The following is a 20,291-nucleotide window of genomic DNA, read 5'->3' on the forward strand; positions in this document are numbered from 1 at the left end:
GACTAAAAAAATGGTGGCAGATAGAGCAAAGCACACAGATGTCTGTGCTTTCTTCACTGTGCCCTCACAGCTCATTTGTGGGCTATGGGGTTTTTTGTTTTGTTTTGTTCTAATTTGGGTTTGTTTGTAGGGATTTGCTTGAGGTAGTATCTCAGTATACATCCCTGGATGGCCTGTAACAGACCAGAGACCCGCCTGCCCTTCCTTGTCCTCCAAGTGCTGGGAGAACATGCCACCATGCTGGGCCAAATTGGGGCATTTTTTGCTTTTTAGCAGTTTTGTTGTTTTGGTTTTTAATTAGCATGTATTGGTGTGTATTCATTGCTATTGAGTCTCTCGCTATTATAGCCCTGATGGCCTGGTATTCCTGACAATCCTGTTGCAGTCTCCTGTTGTAGTTACACTATGTAACTACAGGTGCCCCCACAACACACACACACACACACATGCCTACTAAAAATTATTGTTTTAAAGTGAAGTCAGCCACCATGGAAGCGCTTGATTCATCTGTGTTCACACATTCATTTTATGGTCCACAAGATGCCAGGTACTTTCCAGCTCTCTGGAATCCTGTGCCTTACATTTCAGGTTTCAACTTAATTACCTTCAAAGGCTTTCCTTAGCCTGCTCATGTCTAACAGCATCCACGTTGTTTACTATAATATAATTGTGTTTTCTTGGTTTTGTTTTAAAACGGCTCATTTATATTGGCCTCAGAATCCCATGTGGTGGGATTACAGACCTGATCCACCAAACCCAGCTGGCTGCTTTGGAGTTTATTAATTTCTTCTTTATTTTTTCCTTTTTTGGACGTGTATTGTATTCTTTCGTGTGTATGGTCTTTTTCATCGTCTCACTGTGTATAAATGATGCAGTCCTCGAAGGCGCCGGGAGCCAACGGCCTTAGTCTTCCATCACCCTGCGCTTTGCTTCTTCATAGTATTAATCTACTGATGAAATGTCCATCTTCTTTTGGTCGTGGATCAGTTGCTTCCCCGGCCCTCCGAACTGTGAGCCCCACGAAGGATAACAACCCATCTCCTTCTGAGATCCAACCAAGGTCGCCTCCGCAATCCCGAAAGAAACCTGGAGCGCAAATCCCAGACTGAACACGCGCAGAGGGCCTGGTTCTCAAAGGCCCCGCCTACGATCCTCTTAGCCCCGCCCCTCCTAGCCCCACCCCTGGAGAACAATGAGAGGCCAGAACTAAGGGCCTGAGCCCACGCTTCCGCCTTCCCCCCCCCCACCGGCCACTAGCCCCACCCCGTCTGGCCCCGCCCCTCGAGACCAGGCAGCCGCCGGCCTTAAAGGCACGCAGCGGCTGCTTCCGCCCGGAAGCTGTTGCGCATCTGGTAGCTGGGAACGGAGTTGGTCTCTGTTTACCAGCCCTCCCGGGGATGGCCCCCAAAGTCTCAGAGTCGGTGGAACAGCTCCGCGCCGCCGGCAACCAGAACTTCCGCAATGGCCAGTACGGCGAGGCCTCGGCGCTGTACGAGCGTGCACTGCGGCTGCTGCAGGCGCGAGGTAGGAACCCGCCCCGCGTTTCCCCTCCGGGCTTGCGTCCTCCACCTGCATCCCCCGCACCGGGTCTCACGTCGGCTCAGCCTTCGGGCTTTCCTTTCCCCTAGTCCCACCGCCACACCAGGCCCCCTCCAGGGCTTGATCCAGCGCTTCCTCCTGTTCCTCGCCACCTAGCTGCGACCCCCATCTAGCCCCGCTCCCCGCCCCCCAGGCCAGTCGGCTGCGGGCCTTAAGGGCACGCAGCCTCCGCTTCCGGCCGGAAGCTGTTGCGCACTTCTCTGCGGGGAACGGAGGTGGTCCCTGTTTGCTGTTCTCCCGGGATGGCCCCCAAACTCTCAGATTCTGTGGAAGAGCTCCGCGCTGCCGGCAACCAGAGTTTCCGCAACGGCCAGTACGCCGAGGCCTCGGCGCTGTACGAGCGCGCGCTGCGACTGCTGCAGGCGCGAGGTAGGAACCCGCCCCTCGTTTTCCCTTCGGGCCTGCAGGCGTCACGCACCCGCTTCAGCGCCCCGGCCTCACGTTGACCTAGTGTTCTGGGTCTTTTCCCCAGGCCAACCGCCCTCCAGGCTCTCCCACCACAATCCCGCATCTTCCCCACTTTAGCATCCTATGAAAAACTTACTTGGCTCTTTTTCCGGCTGCTTTTTAATTGTCCTCTTGGCTTGTATCCTAAGTTCCTCAGGCCTGCCTCCCTCTGACCCTTGAGGATGTAGCTGACGCCCTCTAACCCACATCTATTCATTTTATAATTCAGTTGAACACCTTTCGAATATTGACTGAATGTGACGAGATGGCGTCCTTTCAAGGGTCGAACTTCCTGGGGACAGTTGTTAAATGTTTGTGAATAAGTAGACGAGACCTCTGAGAGCTAGTAGGACAAATTAGTGTGGTGGAGTTGGATCCCTCACAAAGGAAATCATGGACAGCTTCTCAAGAGATATTTGAGGGGATGTCCGTGAGAAACTCGGCGTCTAATGCTTTGGACACTGAGCATCCCAGGTGTAGGGAACCATCAGGAAGGATCCAGATAGATGAAACAGTATGAGCTGCTAAGCCCTCATTCTCATTTTCTCGATGGTGTTTGTTGATTGTTTTTCCTGTCTAGATATTCCCATTGTTCATCTTCACCATGATCAAATCGATTAGACAGACACTTGTAGATGGGAAATTTAGAAGAGTTAATAATTGCCTAACTAGGATTGCCCAGTGAAGACGTCAGCTCCAGGGTTTGAATATGGAATTGTCTGGTTTCTGAATCCAGGGGTTTTTGTTTTTATTTGTAATCATGTGTGGGGGAGGGTAATGATGCATATAAAATACTATTTGCCTGAGACTGGGGTACAGCTGTGAGCTGCTTGATGTGGATGGGGGGAACCGAGCTCTGGTCCTCTCAAGTGCATGCATTCAACCCACAGCCGTCTCTCTAGCCCTCCCACCTCCTTTTTGGTTTTTAGAGACGGGTTTCTCTGCGGCCTTGGCCTCTGTCCTGGAAGTAGCTCTCTAAACCAGGCTGGCCTTGATCAACCTGTCTCTGCCTCCCGAGTGCTGGGATTAAAGGCATGTGCCACCACTGCCTGGCTAGTCAATCCAAATTTTTAATCATTAGCTAGACTTCTCCATAAATTCTCAACATTTCTTTTTTTTTTGTTTTGTTTTATTTATTTATTTATTTATTTATTATGTGTACAACATTCCTCCCATGTGTGCCCGCAAGCCAGAAGGGGGCGCCAGGTCTTATTATGGATGGCTGTGAGCCACCATGTGGTTGCTGGGAATTGAACTCAGGACCTCTGGAAGAGCAGTCAGTGCTCTTAACCACTGAGCCACCTCTCCAGCCCACATTTCTTCTTTTTTATAGTTTCAAGCTACCCGGTTTTTCTTCCTGGAAACCTTGGGCTCCTCGCGCTATGTCAGCCCCACATCATCATGTTGCTGAGGACTCTGAAGTTACCTTCTTTCATTCAGAGTCCCCTTCCCTGAATAAACATAATCACTGTTAGCCCAGAAAAGCTAAGCTTTTGTGGGAGTTCATTCTGAGACCCCTAAAATAGTTACTCTGTTATTGGATTTTTGTTCTGATCCTACAACTAATTTTCTTTTTTTTTTTTAATATTTATTTATTTATTGTGTATACGATATTCTGTCTGTTTATATGTCTACAGACCAGAAGAGGGCACCAGACCTCATTACAGATGGTTGTGAGCCATCATGTGGTTGCTGGGAATTGAACTCAGGACCTTTGGAAGAATAGGCAATGCTCTTAACCACTGAGCCATCTCTCCAGCCCCTACAACTGATTTTCTATGTGATAATGCTGGCAATTCTCTTGACTTCTGAGATCAGTTTCCTTGGCCTTAAGAAGGGAGGGGTGCTGGAGAGCTGGCTCAGTGGTTAAGAGCACTGACAGGACCCAGGTTCAATTCCCAGGACCCACATGGAGGCTCACAACTGTCTGTAACTCCACTTCTAGGTGTCCAGTACCCTCAAACAATACATGCAGGCAAAACACCAATGCACATAAAATAAAAATAAATAAGTTATTTAAAAGAAAAAAAAAGGTCACGGGGAAGCCTTCAAATGTAGTTGCACACAAGTGCTCAGAAGAGTTGGATTAATTACCCAAACCACTTGTGGGTCTAAGAACCTTCCCAACACCCCCGCCGCTTGTGAGCAACTCTGTGCTTTGCTGACTTGATGGATTACTGGTTTTAAGTGCTTGTACTTTGTAAATGGCAAGGCTTACTTCTGTATTTTCTGGGCCAAGAGACGAGAGAAAGGGGTATAAACTTACTATGTTCATTATTGTTAGTATTGAATGAAAGATATCAAGTGGCAACATGGTATCGTACTTCCTGAAGCAAGTTACAAAAGGATAGACAATGCAATGCGATGCCCCTGGGGAAACCCTTTAATGATACTGTATCTTATCTGTTAATGGTGTGTACTAAAATGGGCAGCCCTTGAGAATTCACAGAGCAGCTTGGGGACTGTGCTGGCCTCCAGGGAAAGAGAGCACAGGGACAAGGATGAGGATGGATTGAGCTTTAGCCATTTCAAAAATAAAATTGAGGCCAGCCTGGTCTATGTAGCATCCTTCAGGCCAGTTAGGCTGCATAGTGAGACCTTGCTCCAGAGTAAATGAACGAGTGAGGGTGTGGAGGTGCCCACCTGTTACCGTAACACTCAGGAGGGTGGAACAGGAAGGCTGGTGGAAGGTCAAGGCTAGTTTTCTCCACATAATCAGATGGAAGTCTCCTGCCTCTGCCTCAGGAGTGTTGAGATTAAAGGCTTATGCCACCACACCAGCAATTTGTTCTGAGTTAAAAAATAAATAAATAAAAGAAATGAAAAGAAACAAGTGTGATGGCATGAATCAAGTAACCCCAGTACTTTGAGAGGCGGAGGCAGGAGAATTGCTAGTTCAAAGTCAACCTGAATAGTGAGGTCTGACCCAGAAAAAGGGACTAGGATGGGAACAAGGAGTTTTGCTAAAGTAGTGAATACTGAATATCATACAGTTTAATGCCTAAATTGAATTTTTCAATAAGACCTTTGAACTGTATACCTAGGAGTTAATTTGGTCACCACTAATTGTTTTCTTATTTCCTATGTTTTGGAATATTTTGTGACCCATGCTAATGAGTAAAATGTAGTTGAAAATTTCTTTTAAAATGAAAATCAAGGGAGGGGCACTGGAAGATGGGTCAGCAGTTAAGAGCATTGACTGGCCTTCCTAGAAACCTGGGTTCAATTCCCAGTATTCACTTGAAGCTCACAACTGTCTCTTTAGGATCCAACACCCTCACACAGACATACATACAGGCAAAACACCAATAAAATAAAAGTAAACTTTAAGAAAAATGAAAACGCAGGGATAAAAAAAGGGAGTACAAAGTTGGGGAGTGTGGAAGTGCAGTTGAGTCCAGGAGGTTGGGGACAGTGGGGGCTGATAACAGCAAAATACATTTAACAAAATTCTCAATAAAAAAATATTTTTAATGAAAATCGGAGGTCTGTGTGGTGGCTCAGCAGGTAAAGGCACTTGCTGCCAAGTCTGATGTCTGAGTTCTGTTCCTCAGACCCATGTAGTGGAAGGAGAGAATTGATTTCTTCAGGTTGTCCTCTGACCTTCATATGCGTGCCTTGGGCGCACATACACAAAGTAAATTTTTAAAAGCTCAAATGATTATAGTTACAGTGAGAGATTTGAGCCTCTGTGGCTGCTGAGAGTAAGCATTGGCTTTAGAGAAATGACTGATAATTGTCCCTTTTGGGTAGTTCACTTTGAGTTGCCAGTAGACTTGGTAGGCCCAGCCCTGTTACCACTTTTCTGGGAAAGTCTTGTCTGATTTAACTAACTGCTCTCTAGCTTGCATTTTCCTCCAACTCTGGGTCACTCCCTCTTTCAGGCATTTATTATTGTCCTTTGCTTTCTATAATAAAGTTAGCCGCACACCCAAGTAATTAGGCATTGCTTTCTCTGAGGCAAGAAGCAGCTGTTTCATGTTAGTCCTTATTTCTGGTACCAAGTTCAGTGCTTAACGGGGAATAAATAAGGTTCTTGTAAATGGCAGAATCTCGATTTCCCCACTGTCGGACAAGAATGGCAAATGTGCTATCCTTCCTGATAGAAGCCTTATTAGGCTACAGTACCTCTGCTGCCTTTTCCCATAGCCTAGAGAGTTCCGGGTGTGAGGTGCATCCCTGTATCCTCTGACATCTCCCTCCCAACTCATGATCTTGCTCTTCCTGCCTCCATCCGGGCAGGTTCTGCAGACCCCGAGGAAGAAAGCGTTCTGTACTCCAACCGTGCAGCGTGCTACTTGAAGGATGGGAACTGCACAGACTGCATCAAAGATTGCACTTCGTAAGTGGCCCAGGGAGGCTCTGGGATGCCTGAGGGTTTCCAAAGAGCAAGTCAGGTTTCTTCTTTGGAAAAATCCCACCATTTCTCTCTGTGACAGATCTTATCAAGTGTCATTAAATATCAGGCCATTTAGAATGACAGACCCTACTAGGTCCTTGTTGTCTTTGAGTTTTGGCTCGGTGCTTCTGAGAATGGTGTAGGATAGGGAGTTAGAGGTAGGCATAAAGCCTCTGTGACATTGATGTGAGGTAAGATACAGTTACCGGGACTGACTTGTTCAGGTCTTTTCCTGGGATGATGTGGGAGGGAAGAATAAAAGGGGACAGGTGTTAACCAACCATCTAAAGAAGCAGAAATGGTGGGGCACCTTTAATCCCAATGTTCAGGAGACAGAGGCAGGCAGATCTTTGTGAGAACAAGGCTAGCCTGTTCTATATGAGTTCCAGGCCAGCCAGGGCTACGTAGTGAGACCCTATCTCAAAAGGAGGTGGTGGATGAGGGGCAAGAGAAAGAAAGAAGCAAAAATCTGTCAGTAACAGTTGTACAGGACATTGGACAGATTTCCTATCCCATTTGTTCATCATTGCTGAACTAGCTAGCATAAACTAGTCTGCTAACTGGGTTCATCTGGCTAATCCTAGATGTGATGCTGTTTTACATGCATGGGAGGAATAGGGAGAGAGGCACACTCGTGGAGTCTGCTAGGTTTTTTCTCTTTCACAGGGTATTCACTCTGATGGTAAGTTTCCTCCTTCCCAGAGCAAAATGAGTTGCCAAAGACTGGGATGATAAAGTGATTTGCCTGGGGTCCCATGGCTATTGGTAGTATAGTTACAGTGCAGACCACAGTTTGAAAACTGTGAGGCTTCTACTCTTCGTTGGGCTGGGGGTGGAGGGCGTGGAAATTGACACAGATACACATAACTTCCATTAATGGTTCTCTGTCTTTCCCTTTCCGTCTAAGTTGAGGATTCCCTACCTATCCTAGAAATGATATCTTTCTGCCAGAAATTAAACTCATGCTAACTGCAGCATTTGACCCTGCCTGAATCAGTACACTGTTGGGGAACCCTGTTGGTCTAGCAGACAGGTGACATTTTTGCATCCTGTTGTAGAGCGCTGGCCTTGGTTCCCTTCAGCATCAAACCCTTGCTGCGAAGAGCGTCTGCATATGAAGCCCTGGAGAAGTACATGCTGGCCTATGTCGACTATAAGACTGTGCTGCAGATTGATAACAGTGTGGCATCAGCCTTGGAAGGCATCAACAGGTAAGCCCAGTGTACTGTAGAACTTCTCCATAGAACATGGAACCAGCTCCCTTGATTGGCCTTGGGCTGCTTCAGTTGTTTTCTGAGTGTGGTCCCTTTGACTGTGCTTGAAAAACGTGTGTGTGTGTGTGTGTGTGTGTGTGTGTGTGTGTGTGTACATGTAGAGGCCATGGGTTGATGGGTGTCTTCCTTTATCACTCCCAACCATATTTTTTTTTATATTTATTTATTTATTTATTATGTATACAGTATTCTTTCTGCATGTATGCCTGAAGGCCAGAAGAGGGCACCAGATCTCATTTCAGATGGTTGCGAGCCACCATGTGGTTGCTGGGAATTGAACTCAGGACCTTTGGAAGAGCAGGCAATGCTCTTAACCACTGAGCCATCTCTCCAGCCCCCCAATCATATTTTTTTGACAGTCTCTCATTGCCAAAGCACATCAGTTTGGCTAAACTAACTGGCCAGCAACCTCCAGAGACTCTCTTGTCTGCCTCTCTGGGACTATTACAGACATACACTATCATGCTGAGCTTTTTATTCAAGTGCTCAGTAGTCAGGATCAGGCCCTAGTGCTTACATCTCTTGTGCTCCATTTATTGAGAAAAGTCTTGTTTGTTTCTTTGTTTTGGAGACAGTCTCACTATGTAGCTCTGGCTGGCCTGGAACTCATTATGTAGACCAGGCTGGCCCCAGAGACTTGGAAAACTCTTTAATATTGTCGACAGTATATAAAGATAGTCTACTGCAGTATTTAGCAGATGTGTCCTTGCTGCTTTTGCAGGGGACCTGAGTTCAATTCCCAGCACCTACATTGGCCAGTTCACGACCTTCTATAATTCTAGTTCCAAAGTGACTGATGCATCCATGGCACTCGCTCCAGTGGACAGATTCATACAAATATACTTAGTTAAAAATAGTGAAGTCAGAGTTACTGAGATTGATGGTTGTTTTTGTCTGCATGTGCACATTTATTCATGCACTAATATTTTTTGAGATTTTTTTTTTAAATGTAGGAGGCTCAGTGGAGGATAGCAAAATTGAAAAGAGATTAAGACCCCACTTGTGTTCAGAGTGCTAACTCTAACTGGAGAGTAAGAGACACAGGAGCTAGACTGCTGCTGGATGGGATGTTGTAAGTGTGAAAGCATCTCTCTGGTCTCCTGAGCCATGACTAGTTTTTTTCTCCTAGATCCTTGTTTGTTTGTATATTTGATCATGGTTCCCCTTCATGTGGGCTGCTAGAAAGCCCAGCCCCAGAGTAATGATCTAATGTGGTCTATGTTTGGTTTCTTGGTTGACTTTTGTCAATACCCAATTTTCTCTTTGAGTCTTTTGTCATTCATCGAACACTACCAGCTCTGTGCCAAACTTTGCACAGGGACCTGCTGCATGAGATGTAACTTTGTCCTTACATAGCTCTTGGCCTTGGCAGGAGTATTAGTCAGTATTGCCCAGGCTCAGTGCAGTCAGTGCAGCGTTAAGTATGGGAGTGGCCAGCACAGGCTGCTGCAGGAGATTCGTGGCTGGGAAGGAGGAGACTGCTTTTCACAGTGAAGTCACTAGTGAAGCTGAGAGAAGCACTTCAGTTCCAACAGTAGTGATGTCATTATGAAGGGAGACAGCAGTATAGCTGGGGTGGTAAGGGATGTCCAGGGGAGGAGTCACTTGGGAGACGTGATGCAGGTGGAAGAGAAAGGTGCTGCCCTGCCCGGGTGAGCTCCCTGAGAGAAGCAGGGATGGGACCCAGCACTTACATGGAACAGTTGGCTCTGTGTGACAGGAGAGAAGTAGGGATGATTGAACACTATCTGAACTGTTCTTCCTGTTGCCGTGATAGGGTACCCTGACAAGCCTTGTAAAGGTCAAAGCTTATTTTGGCCCACAGTTAAAGGATCCATTCCATCATGGCAGCAGGAGCTTGATGCAACTGTCACATTGCACCTGCAGTTATGAAGCAGGGGGTCTCGGTCCCTGCACCCACAGCTGTCTCTCTGGCCACAAAAAAAATGAAGAAGAAGCAGGTGGTCAATGCTGATTCTCAGCTGGCTTCTCCATTGTATGCAGTTTAGGACCCAAGCTCAGAGAGGGAGTGGGTTTTCCATCAGTTAACCTAATCAAGATAATCCCTCATAGACTTACCCAGACTCTTGTTCCTTTGCTGGTTCTAGATCTCATCAAGGTGACAATTAAGGGTGTGTTGCGAATTCAGTCGATATGATAAGTAACTAGGCTAGCTCAAGAGTAACAGGAATACTTCAATGGTTAAAGAGGGGAAACTCACACTGTAAGAATGGGAGTTTTGAAATCCGATAGGTCCGGCGGGCACCTGCACCCCCAGGTTTTTCTACCTGGGTTCTGGGTGGCCACACCCCAACTAAATGTGATTGGTTGAAACTATCAGTTGATAGTTCCCACATCATGTTTGTTTATTTGTTTTATGAGTATGAGTGTTTGCACGCCTGGTGCCCTCAGAGGTCAAAGGAGGATGTGGGATGCCCTGGAACTGGAATTACAGGTGGTTGTGAGCCACCATGTAGGTGCTGGAAACCAAACAAGTGTTCTTAACACAGTGAGTTATCTCTCCAGCACCAACAATTAAGGTTAACCATCTCAAGCACCCAGGCAGGTGGGTTTTTATTTGGTGTATAAGGAAGAATGCTTTGGAAAAATTTAGGGAATAGGGTTGCAAAGAATTGGGATAGCTGAGCCAAGCAGGAAACTGCTCCAAAGCCTAGTAAGAGGCTGTGAGTTTGTTGTAGTTTCAGTTTGTGTGGTTTCATTCTTGTGACACAGGAACATGGCTGTAGGAGTTTTGTTCTCTTGTGTAGGAAACACTGTTCTGGTGAGAGCCAGGGGATGTGCTAGGTGCCGAAAATCCATTTCCATTAACAACACGGACATCATGGGCAAAGAACACCATTTTAAGTTGAAAATGAAATAAGCAGGAGTTAGCTAGATCTCCAGAGTAGGAATGGGAAACGGAAGCAGAGGAAAGATGGCCATAATAAAGGTCAAGAGGGGGAAGCTTGTTTGCTCGCTTGTTTTTGCAGTGCTGAGGATCAAACCTAGCCTTCCATGTGCCTGGCAAACACCAGACCACTGAGCTAGCCGAGCACTGAGCTAGCCGAGGACCAGGGCTGGTGTGACACACAATAGGAATGGAGAGGAGGGAGAGAGCCAGAGCTCACCGGCCATGTTAGTCTGCAACATGGGAACCACTGACGATTTTTTTTTTTTTATTTATTATGTACACAATATTCTGTCTGTGTGTATATCTGCAGGCCAGAAGAGGGCACCAGACCTCATTACAGATGGTTATGAGCCACCATGTGGTTGCTGGGAATTGAACTCAGGACCTTTGGAAGAGCAGGCAATGCTCTTAACCACTTGAGCCATCTCTCCAGCCCCCCACTGATGATTTTTAATATTGCTGAATGGGCTAAGGTTGACACTTAAAATCTGAACAGTAAGCAAATAAGTGTTTGCATGCTTTGTACTAGTTTCATTGATAAAATATGTGTATATTTTTAATGGGATCCTTTCTTGGAGGTGGTGTATATGTAAACTTTATCTTAACAAGTAGCAGGGGACATTAAAATTCACGTATGGCAGTCAGGCTAAGGAAAGTGTCGTGTGGTGTCAGATCTAAGGAGTTGATGGGTAGTAGACTCTTCGTCTGCTAGAGCATGTGAGAAATACGATGAGGAATGGGGGAGTATGCCCTGCCTTGTGAAGGAGCCTCCATCCCTTGGGTGTGACCTGACCAGACACCACCAGTGACTCCACCTCTTCTTCCAGAATCACTAGAGCTCTCATGGACTCACTTGGGCCTGAGTGGCGCCTGAAGCTGCCCCCTATTCCTGTGGTGCCTGTTTCAGCCCAGAAGAGATGGAATTCCTTGCCTTCAGAGAATCACAAAGAGACGGCTAAAAACAAATCCAAAGAAACTACAGCTACAAAGAGCAGAGGTGAGCTCTTTGTAAGGAGTTTAGAATCGCCTTCTAGAAATTGGCTTCATTTAGCTGTTAGGAAATAAATGAAGTGAAAAACATGATTAAAAGGTCCAGCTTCTTAGAGATTGTCTCCTTGACTGTACAGTGATGTCATCAGTGAAAGGCTTAAGTAATACAAGATATGTAAACCTAGCCTGGCACACGGGTGCACATGCTAGCTCTCATTCTCTAGCAGTACTTGGAGTGTGTTGCTTAGAATGTTTTTGATTACAAGAACAGGAACTTCCAACATGGCAAAATAATGAAAAAAAAATGTATTGGCTCAGAATTATACGTGTCATTCCAAACCCCATCCCACTTTTACCTACCCCACAACTCACTAGTTCTGTTTGTTTTTTCAGCTCACTACTTAAAAGATACTTTATTCTATGTACTTAGCTTTTATTTTCCAAGTGTCCTGGTGTAATTAATTGGTCACCGACTCCTGTGACCAGGAAATGAAGTTTTGTAACTGTCTCAGCCCCCTCTCCTTTGTAGCATCCTTATAACTAGAAAGTGCTACCTCCCTGAGAGCACTTGTCCTGGGTGACCCTGGAGAAGGGTGAATAAACAGACAGACAGAGCTGGGCAACCACTGCAGGAGATTGTCTGCTGGGAAGCTCTCACTAATGGTCCAGGAGAACTGTCCCGGGCCAGCAAGCATGAGTCAAGACGGGAGTACAGAAGGGACAGGGATAGGGCTCTTTTATCAATAAGTCAGTCTCGGGTAGTGGAAGAGGGCACTCATGACTCTTCCCTGCAGGAAGCTCCCTGTACAGCATGTGAGAGCCAGGTAGTTGCTTTCCACTTTGAGGAGATTGCAGAATGCTAATGAACTAGATGGCCTCAAGATACCTGACTGTATTTGTTCCTCTAGATCACTGAACCATGTGTTCTAGGCCCTGTGCTAAGCAGTGGAGCACGGGACAACTTGACCGTTAGGGGAGCTCCTGGCCTAGTGAGAAACTGAGTTACAGTGATGATGCTTTATGATGCATGGAGGAAAAGCAGGTGCCATGGACTTGTTAGTGTTTGGGAAGTTTAAATCGAGAAGTCAAGGTTCACACTGGGGCAGGTGATAAAAGTGATATCTTGAGCTGGAGCTTAAAGGATGAGGTCATTAGGGAGGATAATTGGGGGCAGAGGCAATGGAAGGAACTAGAGAAGGGAAATGCATAAATAAACATGGCTGTGGGTTGTGGGGAGAATATTTCAGAGCCCAAGTGAAACTGAGTCTGCATCCACCCTACAGAATGTTCGCCGCAGAATGTTTGGTAATAGCAGAACAAAACTAGGAATAACCCAGGTCTCCACAAACGGGACAAACCCTTCCTGGGATTTTGGGAGTGAAAATGTATCAACTACAAGTCCGTGTATTAACACAGACGAATCTCAGGAATAGGATGTTGAGGGGGAAACAACCAAGCCATAAATGACTATATAGAAATACTTGCTTCCTTATGTGAAGCTCCATGGCGAGTGGGTTATAGGTGATTTGTATCCATAGATGTAGTTTATATTGATTGGGATGGTTAGCTTATGGGAGGGGGAAGCACAGAATCAGAATAGTTTCTTTCAAGAGTGGATGGGCTGAGGAGAATCCACAGGGCTTTGGGTCCTAGTAATAACTCCTAAACAAGGGATGTGTTGGGGCGCTAATCTTATTCCCACAACTTTGCCCTGGTTGTAAATATTGACTGTTTACCATGATGGTTTTTAAAGATTAAATGTGATGCTGTGGAATGAGACTGGGGCAATTAATTAGAGCCACACAACGAAGGACCTTACAACACTGTAGTGTGAGCAGCGTGGATTTCTCCTTGTTCTCTGCTCTCTCCCCTTAAGGGCTGGAGCAGAGCTGCATGTGGCAGGTGAAAGTGGATACTCACAACAAAGCAGGACAAGCCCTCTTCAGCCCCTTTCTGAAATCTAGAAGGCATAGCCTTCCTTTCCTGCATGCCTCTGTTAAGTTTGTAGGCTGTTGTCCACTTCTCGGCATTAGTCTCACAGCTGATCCTGACATAGCCCTTCACACTGGGGAGGAAACTGAGGTACTGAAGTTAAGTGGGTCATGCAGAACATTCCAGCTACCCAGTGGCAGTGCTATGAGTAAACGTGGCCTGCTTTTTATCTTGTATATGATATGCATGTGTGTGTTTATAAGTCTCCATCTTCTAATGAAAACCTTTAATTGACTAGAAGCCACTAATTAGAGGACCGAGTAGTCAGAAAGAATGGTTTGCAGCCGCCCAGGCAGTCCCTGGCTTAAAACAGATGATGCCAATCTCATCTGAGCCCCTGATCCATGGTTTTTTCCTCTCTGAATTTGTGTCTAGTGCCTTCTGCTGGGGATATGGAGAGAGCCAAAGTTCTGAAGGAAGAAGGCAATGAGCTTGTAAAGAAGGGCAACCATAAGAAAGCTATTGAGAAGTACAGTGAAAGCCTCTTGTTTAGTAGCCTGGAATCTGCCACGTACAGCAACAGGTATCTTCTGCGCAGCTGCTGGCCTCGGGGATTCTCCAAAGGCTTTTCTGAAGGCTGGGGTGTGGCTCACTGGGGGAGTGCTGGCCTCCAGTGGGCTCCAGGAATTGGGATGAAGCTCAGAGGATACTTGGACTCCTGATTGTGGAGGCTTTGGGTCTTTTCAGGTAGTCGTGTGCATTCCCACCTCCTTCAGTACTGAGCAAGGGATTGACAGTGGCACCGATAAAGGGGTGGAGATTAAAGAGATGCTCAACTGTCGTCTTCATTATCTGTCCTAGCCCTCATCCCAGAATCTTAAGCTTTCATTGTCAACACAGCTCCCTTGCCTGCTCTCTGCCCATGGCTGCTCTTACCCACCTATTTCTGTCCCTTCTGGCCTAGAGCCCAGCGAGTGGACTAACTAATTGTCTGGCTAGAATAGGAAGAAAGGGTACCATCTGACTGAGTGCAGACCCTTGTGCCTGTAGCAGGCTCTGCTACAGGAGTGAAAGCCCAGGAGCCAAAGCACCTCTCCCCCTTTATGTGGGACTCACTGCTCTATACTGGTGCTCAGTGGTGTAGGTGGCAGAGACGGCACACGCGTGTACACACACACACACACACACACACACACTGTTGAGTGGGACTTAACTGGTCTACACTGATGCTCAGCGGTGTAGGTGGCAGACAGGTATTACTGGTTTTTAAAGTTGAGAAAAATCAAGGCACTGTCTAAGCTCTGACAGCCTTTACATGGTGGTGCAGAAGTGGAATCTGGCCTCAGTGAAACCCACTGGTTGTATTGTCAGAGGCTAGATATAATCAGCAAGAGGCCATGTCTCATCCACACATTTATTATCGATACCCACAAGCATTCATTATGGAACATCTTTGGGGGGATGGCTTGAGACAGGGTTTCTCTGTGTAACAGCCTTAACTGTCCTGGAACTCACTCTGTAGACCAGGCTGGCCTCAAAATCACAGAGATCCGCCTGCCTCTGCCTCCTGAGCGCCGGGATTAGAGGTGTGCACCACCACCGCCTGGCCAGTGTAGAACATCTTTAATCTGGGAGCTGGAGAGCTGGCCGAGGTAAAGAGCATGGTTCCTAGCGTCATATTGAACAATTCACAGCTACCTATAACTTCCATTGCCTGGGCACCTGCCCACACATGGTACACATAAACACATGCAGACACAAAGACAATAAATCTTTTCCAAAAATCTTTGACCAGATAGAACTTCCTTGTTCCTTAGGAAACTTTTAAGATAAAACATGTTTCCAGGCAGTGAGATGACCCAGCAGGTAGAGGTGCTTACCACACAAGTCTCCAAGTTCTGGTCCCCAGAGCCCACATGTAATAAAGGTGAAAAGAGAAAACTGACTCCACGTGTACATCATAGCATACACACCCACGTGCACATATCATGTACATAGACAATATTTTTTAGTTGAAGAAAATTTAAGAATCATGTTTCACACTATAGCAGGGTGCTTTGATGCACCTACTGAAACACTTGTGCAGAGGCCAAGGCAGCGTACTGAAATCAGCTAGTGCTTCTTCAGTGAACCATGGAAACCCTGTTCACAGGAGATGGTAGAAGAAATTCAGTAGATTCAGCTCACTCACGTTTGGTTTTGCTTCTTAAGAGTTGAAAAGAGAACTTTTAGTTTAAATTTGTATCAAATTTGGCCCTGTGACTTTCTGAGCTGATTGAACCAGGGTACTTCCTGTGTTAGGCTAACTTGTAAAGGAAGCTTATGACCAACTTGCTCCATGTTTGTGGCATCAACTCCCTCCTTTCTCTAAGCTCCTTGGCCTTGATGCTCCAAGATACCCATTAGCTCATTCTTCTAAACAAATATTGTCTTTTTACCATGGCTTGGAAGAATGCTGTTTACATACTGTGCTTTAAGCAAATGTATCTGGCTCCACTTTCCTTCGTTTATAATATGCTCATTTAATAAGTGGTCTTTCCCCTTGGGTGGAGGTGCAGTGCCAGGCATCATACTGAGGGCCTCATGCATGCAAGGCCAGCGCTCTGCCACCGACCTGTACTCCAGCCCGGTTAGATTTTTGTTTTGTGTTTGCATTTTAGCTGTGATGATTCCAGAATTTATCAGGAAAAAATAAAAACATGAACATTTGGTTTAAGTGTGGGAAGAAGAGGTATTCATTCAATAAATAAGATTGGGTTGGCTATGTGGGGGTTAAATACAAATTCTTCTGTTTTTAAATAAAGTTTTAGAAGAACACAAGTCAAATGTAAAAACAAAACAATTGTGGGAGAACCTTACAACGCAGAAGGAAAACCCCACAGAAGTAGTAAGGATAAATTGGGTAGCTTTGGTTTTATATGAAAACGCCTTGGGGCTGGAGAGATGGCTCAGCGGTTAAGAGCATTGCCTGCTCTTCCAAAGGTCCTGAGTTCAATTCCCAGCAACCACATGGTGGCTCACAACCATCTGTAATGAGGTCTGGTGCCCTTTTCTGGCCTGCAGGCATGCACACAGACAGAATATTGTATAATAAATAAATAAGAAAACGCCTTATAGAAAGATGCTCAGCTTTTCATGTTTATAGCAACCAACACAACACCCTGGGTGTTGTGCCCAGCAGGACCAGGAAAAAAGTAACTAAAATACCATTTTCTTCCATCTTCACAGAAATTAAAATTTGAGGCCCAGGTTTGTTACAGTTATAGGAAAAGAGATTCTTGGTAACTTCTTCAGAGTGCCTGGTAATAGCAGAATTTGAACTCTTGGTGTTTCTTGATCTAGCAGCCTCCTCCCCAAGGGAGTTTACTGCGACATTCTATACTTAACATGCTGGAAACAGTGAAAATACTTGCAGAGAGGTATTTGGTAAAACAAATGATGCCATATCCAACTAGTGAGTGCTCTGTGGCCACTGAATCAGTGGTAAGGGGCCAAGGTGACGGCTTCCTTCTAGTGATTGTCTTTGAAGAAAGGACCAGGCTTGGATGATGAGAAATCACAGTGGGTATTTTCCACATTTTATTGTGAGACATTTCAAAGTATGGGAAGTTGGAAACATGTAAGTACCTTAAACAAACATTTAAATTCTCTAGTTGATACACAGTGCTGGGGACCCTATCCAGTGCTGACCTGTACTCTGTCCCTGGCCCAATCCATCTTACTGTTGATTGTTCCGAAGTGATTGCTTACATCTGTGCGCTCCACCCCTGAAACGCCAGCGTGCACAGTTAATTAGGATTAATATTCATGCACTTGTTTTTCTCTGTTAAGGGAAGTGCTTTGGAGATTTTGCTTAAAGTCCCTGATGCTGGGTGGTAAACGGCAGAAGTGGGCAAGGCCAGGCTCAGGGTTCCTTCAGACCCACTGGTCTGAGCTCCAGCTCTGCCCCTCACTAGTAGGTCTTGGACAAGTCCCTTGACTCCTAAGCCGGTGATGAAGCTTCTCATAGCCTTTGCATCTGCAGAAAAGGCTAGGGAGCTGGAGAAATGGCTCATCAGTTAAGAGCACTGGCTGCTCTTCCCGGGGACCAGGTTTCAGTTCTCAGCTTCCTCATGGTGGCTCACAGCCACCTGTAACTCTAACTCCAGGTGATCCAACACCTTCTGTCCTCCCTAGGCACCAGCACACATGTGGCAGTCACATGCACACATAAGCCTCCATCTTGAGAGGTAAGGCTAAGACTTGAAAGGATTGAGGTGGAAAGCAACAGCACAGAATGGGTACTTAGCAAATCAGGTCATCCCCAGTTGCCTCCATCGTGCATGTGGGGATCCACAAGTGACTGAGCTTCTGCAATGGTCTTTCCACATCAGAGCGCTCTGCCATCTGGTCCTGAAACAGTACAAGGAGGCAGTAAAGGACTGCACAGAAGCCCTCAAGCTGGACGGGAAGAATGTGAAGGCCTTTTACAGACGGGCTCAAGCCTACAAGGCCCTGAAGGTAAAGGATCCCTGCCCAGAGGCCCAGCCGTAACTGCAGAGATGTATGCTGATGCTGGCACTTGCTGTGTTCTGTCTCCCAGGCCCTGCCTTGACTCCAATCTAGGGTTGGAAACATTCTCCTGCTTCTCCAGCTGTTCTCACCTCCTCGGTCCCTTCCCAACTTCTCTTTTCTCTCTCCTAGGACTATAAATCCAGCCTTGCAGATATTAGCAGCCTCCTAAAAATTGAACCCAGGAATGGCCCTGCACAGAAGTTACGGCAGGAAGTCAACCAGAACATGAACTAAAACCCCAAGAGGGCAACAGGAACCCTCTACCTGACCTTCCCAGAGAAGCTAGGGGCTTCCCCTGCATCTGTCCCCAAAACCCAGCATGCCCCTAAGGGAGTGAAAAAGCAACCCCACTTTGGCCCCTTGGAGAGGTAGCAGCCTTCCACCTGAGAAGCTTCGCTTGTTCAAATTAAGTCCATTTACAGACAAGCACAGGACATTTTTTTTTTTCAGAAAGGTCCCCATTGGAGCTAAAGTGTGAAGCTACAGCCCTGGGTTCATCCCCTTGCTTCTGCCTGGTCCTTGTCAACAAAGTACTTGGCGATTGTCATGATCCAGATGTGCCGCAGACCGATTGTTGCCCTTGTGGTGTCCCAAGACAGCACACCTCTTCAGTTAATCTGAACTGGGAGGGTAGTTTTGACAAGCTAAAGTGCTGGCTTACCTACACCCGAAGCGGCCTGTTGAGCTGGTTCTCCAAGGCTGCCATTTCCCCAAGGGTACAGCTGCTATCTGCACCCTGTCCTTGGCACAGTGTCCTGTGTTGAGCCCCAGTGCCTTTAGTCAGGCCCTTTGTGGGAAGGCAGAGCCTGACCCTTGGAGGCTCTGTGCTGTTGCCTTCTGTATGGAGCTACCTACGGTTCAAAGAGCCCAAATTCCTCCTGGGATGGGGAGAGAGGCCTCCTTGAGATTCGTGTCCCTCCAGTCTGAGCAGGAACTGACCTTTCCCCCAACAGCAGCCCCTCAGGCTTCTTTGTTGTTGTTGTTGTTGTTGTTGATATGTTGAAGTTAATTGAACTGATTTTATTGGACTGTGTGTTGCTGTTGCATTAAAAGATTTTCTTCTGTACAATCGGCTTTTGCACGTTTGTTTTCTCAGCCTTACACTAGAAACTCAGTAGTGATAAAAATTGTGCTATGTTGACTGTAGCACAAAATAGAAAATAAAAACAAGCTACATCTTACATGTACCTTTCCTATTGCTGAATTTCAACCCTTTAAAAGACATGTTAATTTAAATATATTTTCACTTATTTCCTTAATAATATAGAAAGGTCTATGAAAAAAACAGCCACTGGTTTTTGGACATTCATCTGTTTACAAAGCAAATTTTTGGAACAGCCCAGACATTGTGTATAGTTCAAGGGAAACAGGGTAACAAGATGGGTCCCTGCTCTCAGGGCAGTGGCCCTGTGAGAAGATGGTTAATCAAATAGCTGCCTGAGTATAAAGCTGCACCTGACTTAGGCATCGTGGAGCTGTCAAGCATTCAACTATTGTCTTGCCTGCCTCCAGTGACGAGGTAAAGGTCCACTGGTAAGTACAGCATGAACTGAGATCAGAAGAAAAAGCTAAGCACTGGAGATATAGCTCAGTGATAGAGCATTTGCCTAGCATGCACAAGGCCCAGGGTTCAAGACCCTGCACCATAAAAAGTAAAGGGGGAAGCTACCCGCTGTGGAAATTAGTATAGAGGTCCCTCAGAGAGTTCTGGGGATATGTGTAAAACCTGTCTTGAGGGCTGGAGAGAATGCTCAGAGATTAAGAGCACTGATTGCTCTTCCTGAGGTCCTGAGTTCAATTCCTAGCAACCACATGGTGGCTCACAACCATCTGTAATGAGATCTGGTGCCCTCTTCTGGTGAGTAGGCATATATGCAGATCGAACACTGTATACATAATAAATAAAAATCTGAAAAAAGTTTTAAAAAACTATCTCGAAAAAGGAAAAAAAAATCCACCTAGCAGTTACCACTCCTTAGAGACAACTGTACGTCCATGTTTATTGTGGCAGCATTCACAAAAGCCAAGATGTAATGAATCAGCATAAACAGCCATCAACAGGTGAATGCCTGAAATGTGCACATAGTGGGTGTGATAGCATGTGTGTGCACAGTCCATACCTGTGGACATCATAGAGCCGCTTTGTGAAGTTGTTTCTCTCCTACCTTTCATGAGTTCCAGGTGT

At 46.2% G+C, this 20,291-nt stretch overlaps 1 protein-coding gene across 2 annotated transcripts; it reads left to right on the forward strand.

Annotated features, from left to right (window-relative positions):
- The first annotated feature begins 1,282 nt into the window (after window positions 1-1,282).
- Tomm34 (translocase of outer mitochondrial membrane 34) lies at window positions 1,283-19,172 on the forward strand. Of its 2 annotated transcripts, none has more exons than XM_041670856.1 (7): window positions 1,283-1,524; window positions 6,289-6,388; window positions 7,504-7,656; window positions 11,458-11,627; window positions 13,988-14,135; window positions 17,926-18,052; window positions 18,236-19,172. In XM_041670856.1, exons 1-7 carry the CDS (start codon window positions 1,398-1,400, stop codon window positions 18,338-18,340), a joined length of 930 nt encoding a protein of 309 aa, XP_041526790.1. In that variant the 5' UTR covers window positions 1,283-1,397; the 3' UTR covers window positions 18,341-19,172. The 2 variants fall into 2 exon arrangements, with proteins under 2 accessions (XP_041526790.1, XP_041526791.1); XM_041670857.1 differs by lacking the exon at window positions 1,283-1,524 and adding an exon at window positions 1,561-1,968.
- Window positions 19,173-20,291: the final 1,119 nt, after the last annotated feature.

This window comes from Microtus oregoni, unplaced genomic scaffold (assembly GCF_018167655.1).
Source record: "Microtus oregoni isolate MIOR12 unplaced genomic scaffold, Mior012 000020F_ref0000438, whole genome shotgun sequence".
In the NCBI taxonomy this organism is placed as follows: Eukaryota; Metazoa; Chordata; class Mammalia; order Rodentia; family Cricetidae; genus Microtus; species Microtus oregoni.

Bases quoted from the DNA above. Each gene is read 5' to 3' on its own strand.
- Tomm34 (XM_041670856.1), top strand. From the start codon at position 1,398: ATGGCCCCCAAAGTCTCAGAGTCGGTGGAACAGCTCCGCGCCGCCGGC. The intron at 1,525-6,288 runs GTAGGAACCCGC...CCATCCGGGCAG, and splicing joins GCGGCTGCTGCAGGCGCGAG to GTTCTGCAGACCCCGAGGAA. The intron at 7,657-11,457 runs GTAAGCCCAGTG...CTCTTCTTCCAG, and splicing joins GCCTTGGAAGGCATCAACAG to AATCACTAGAGCTCTCATGG.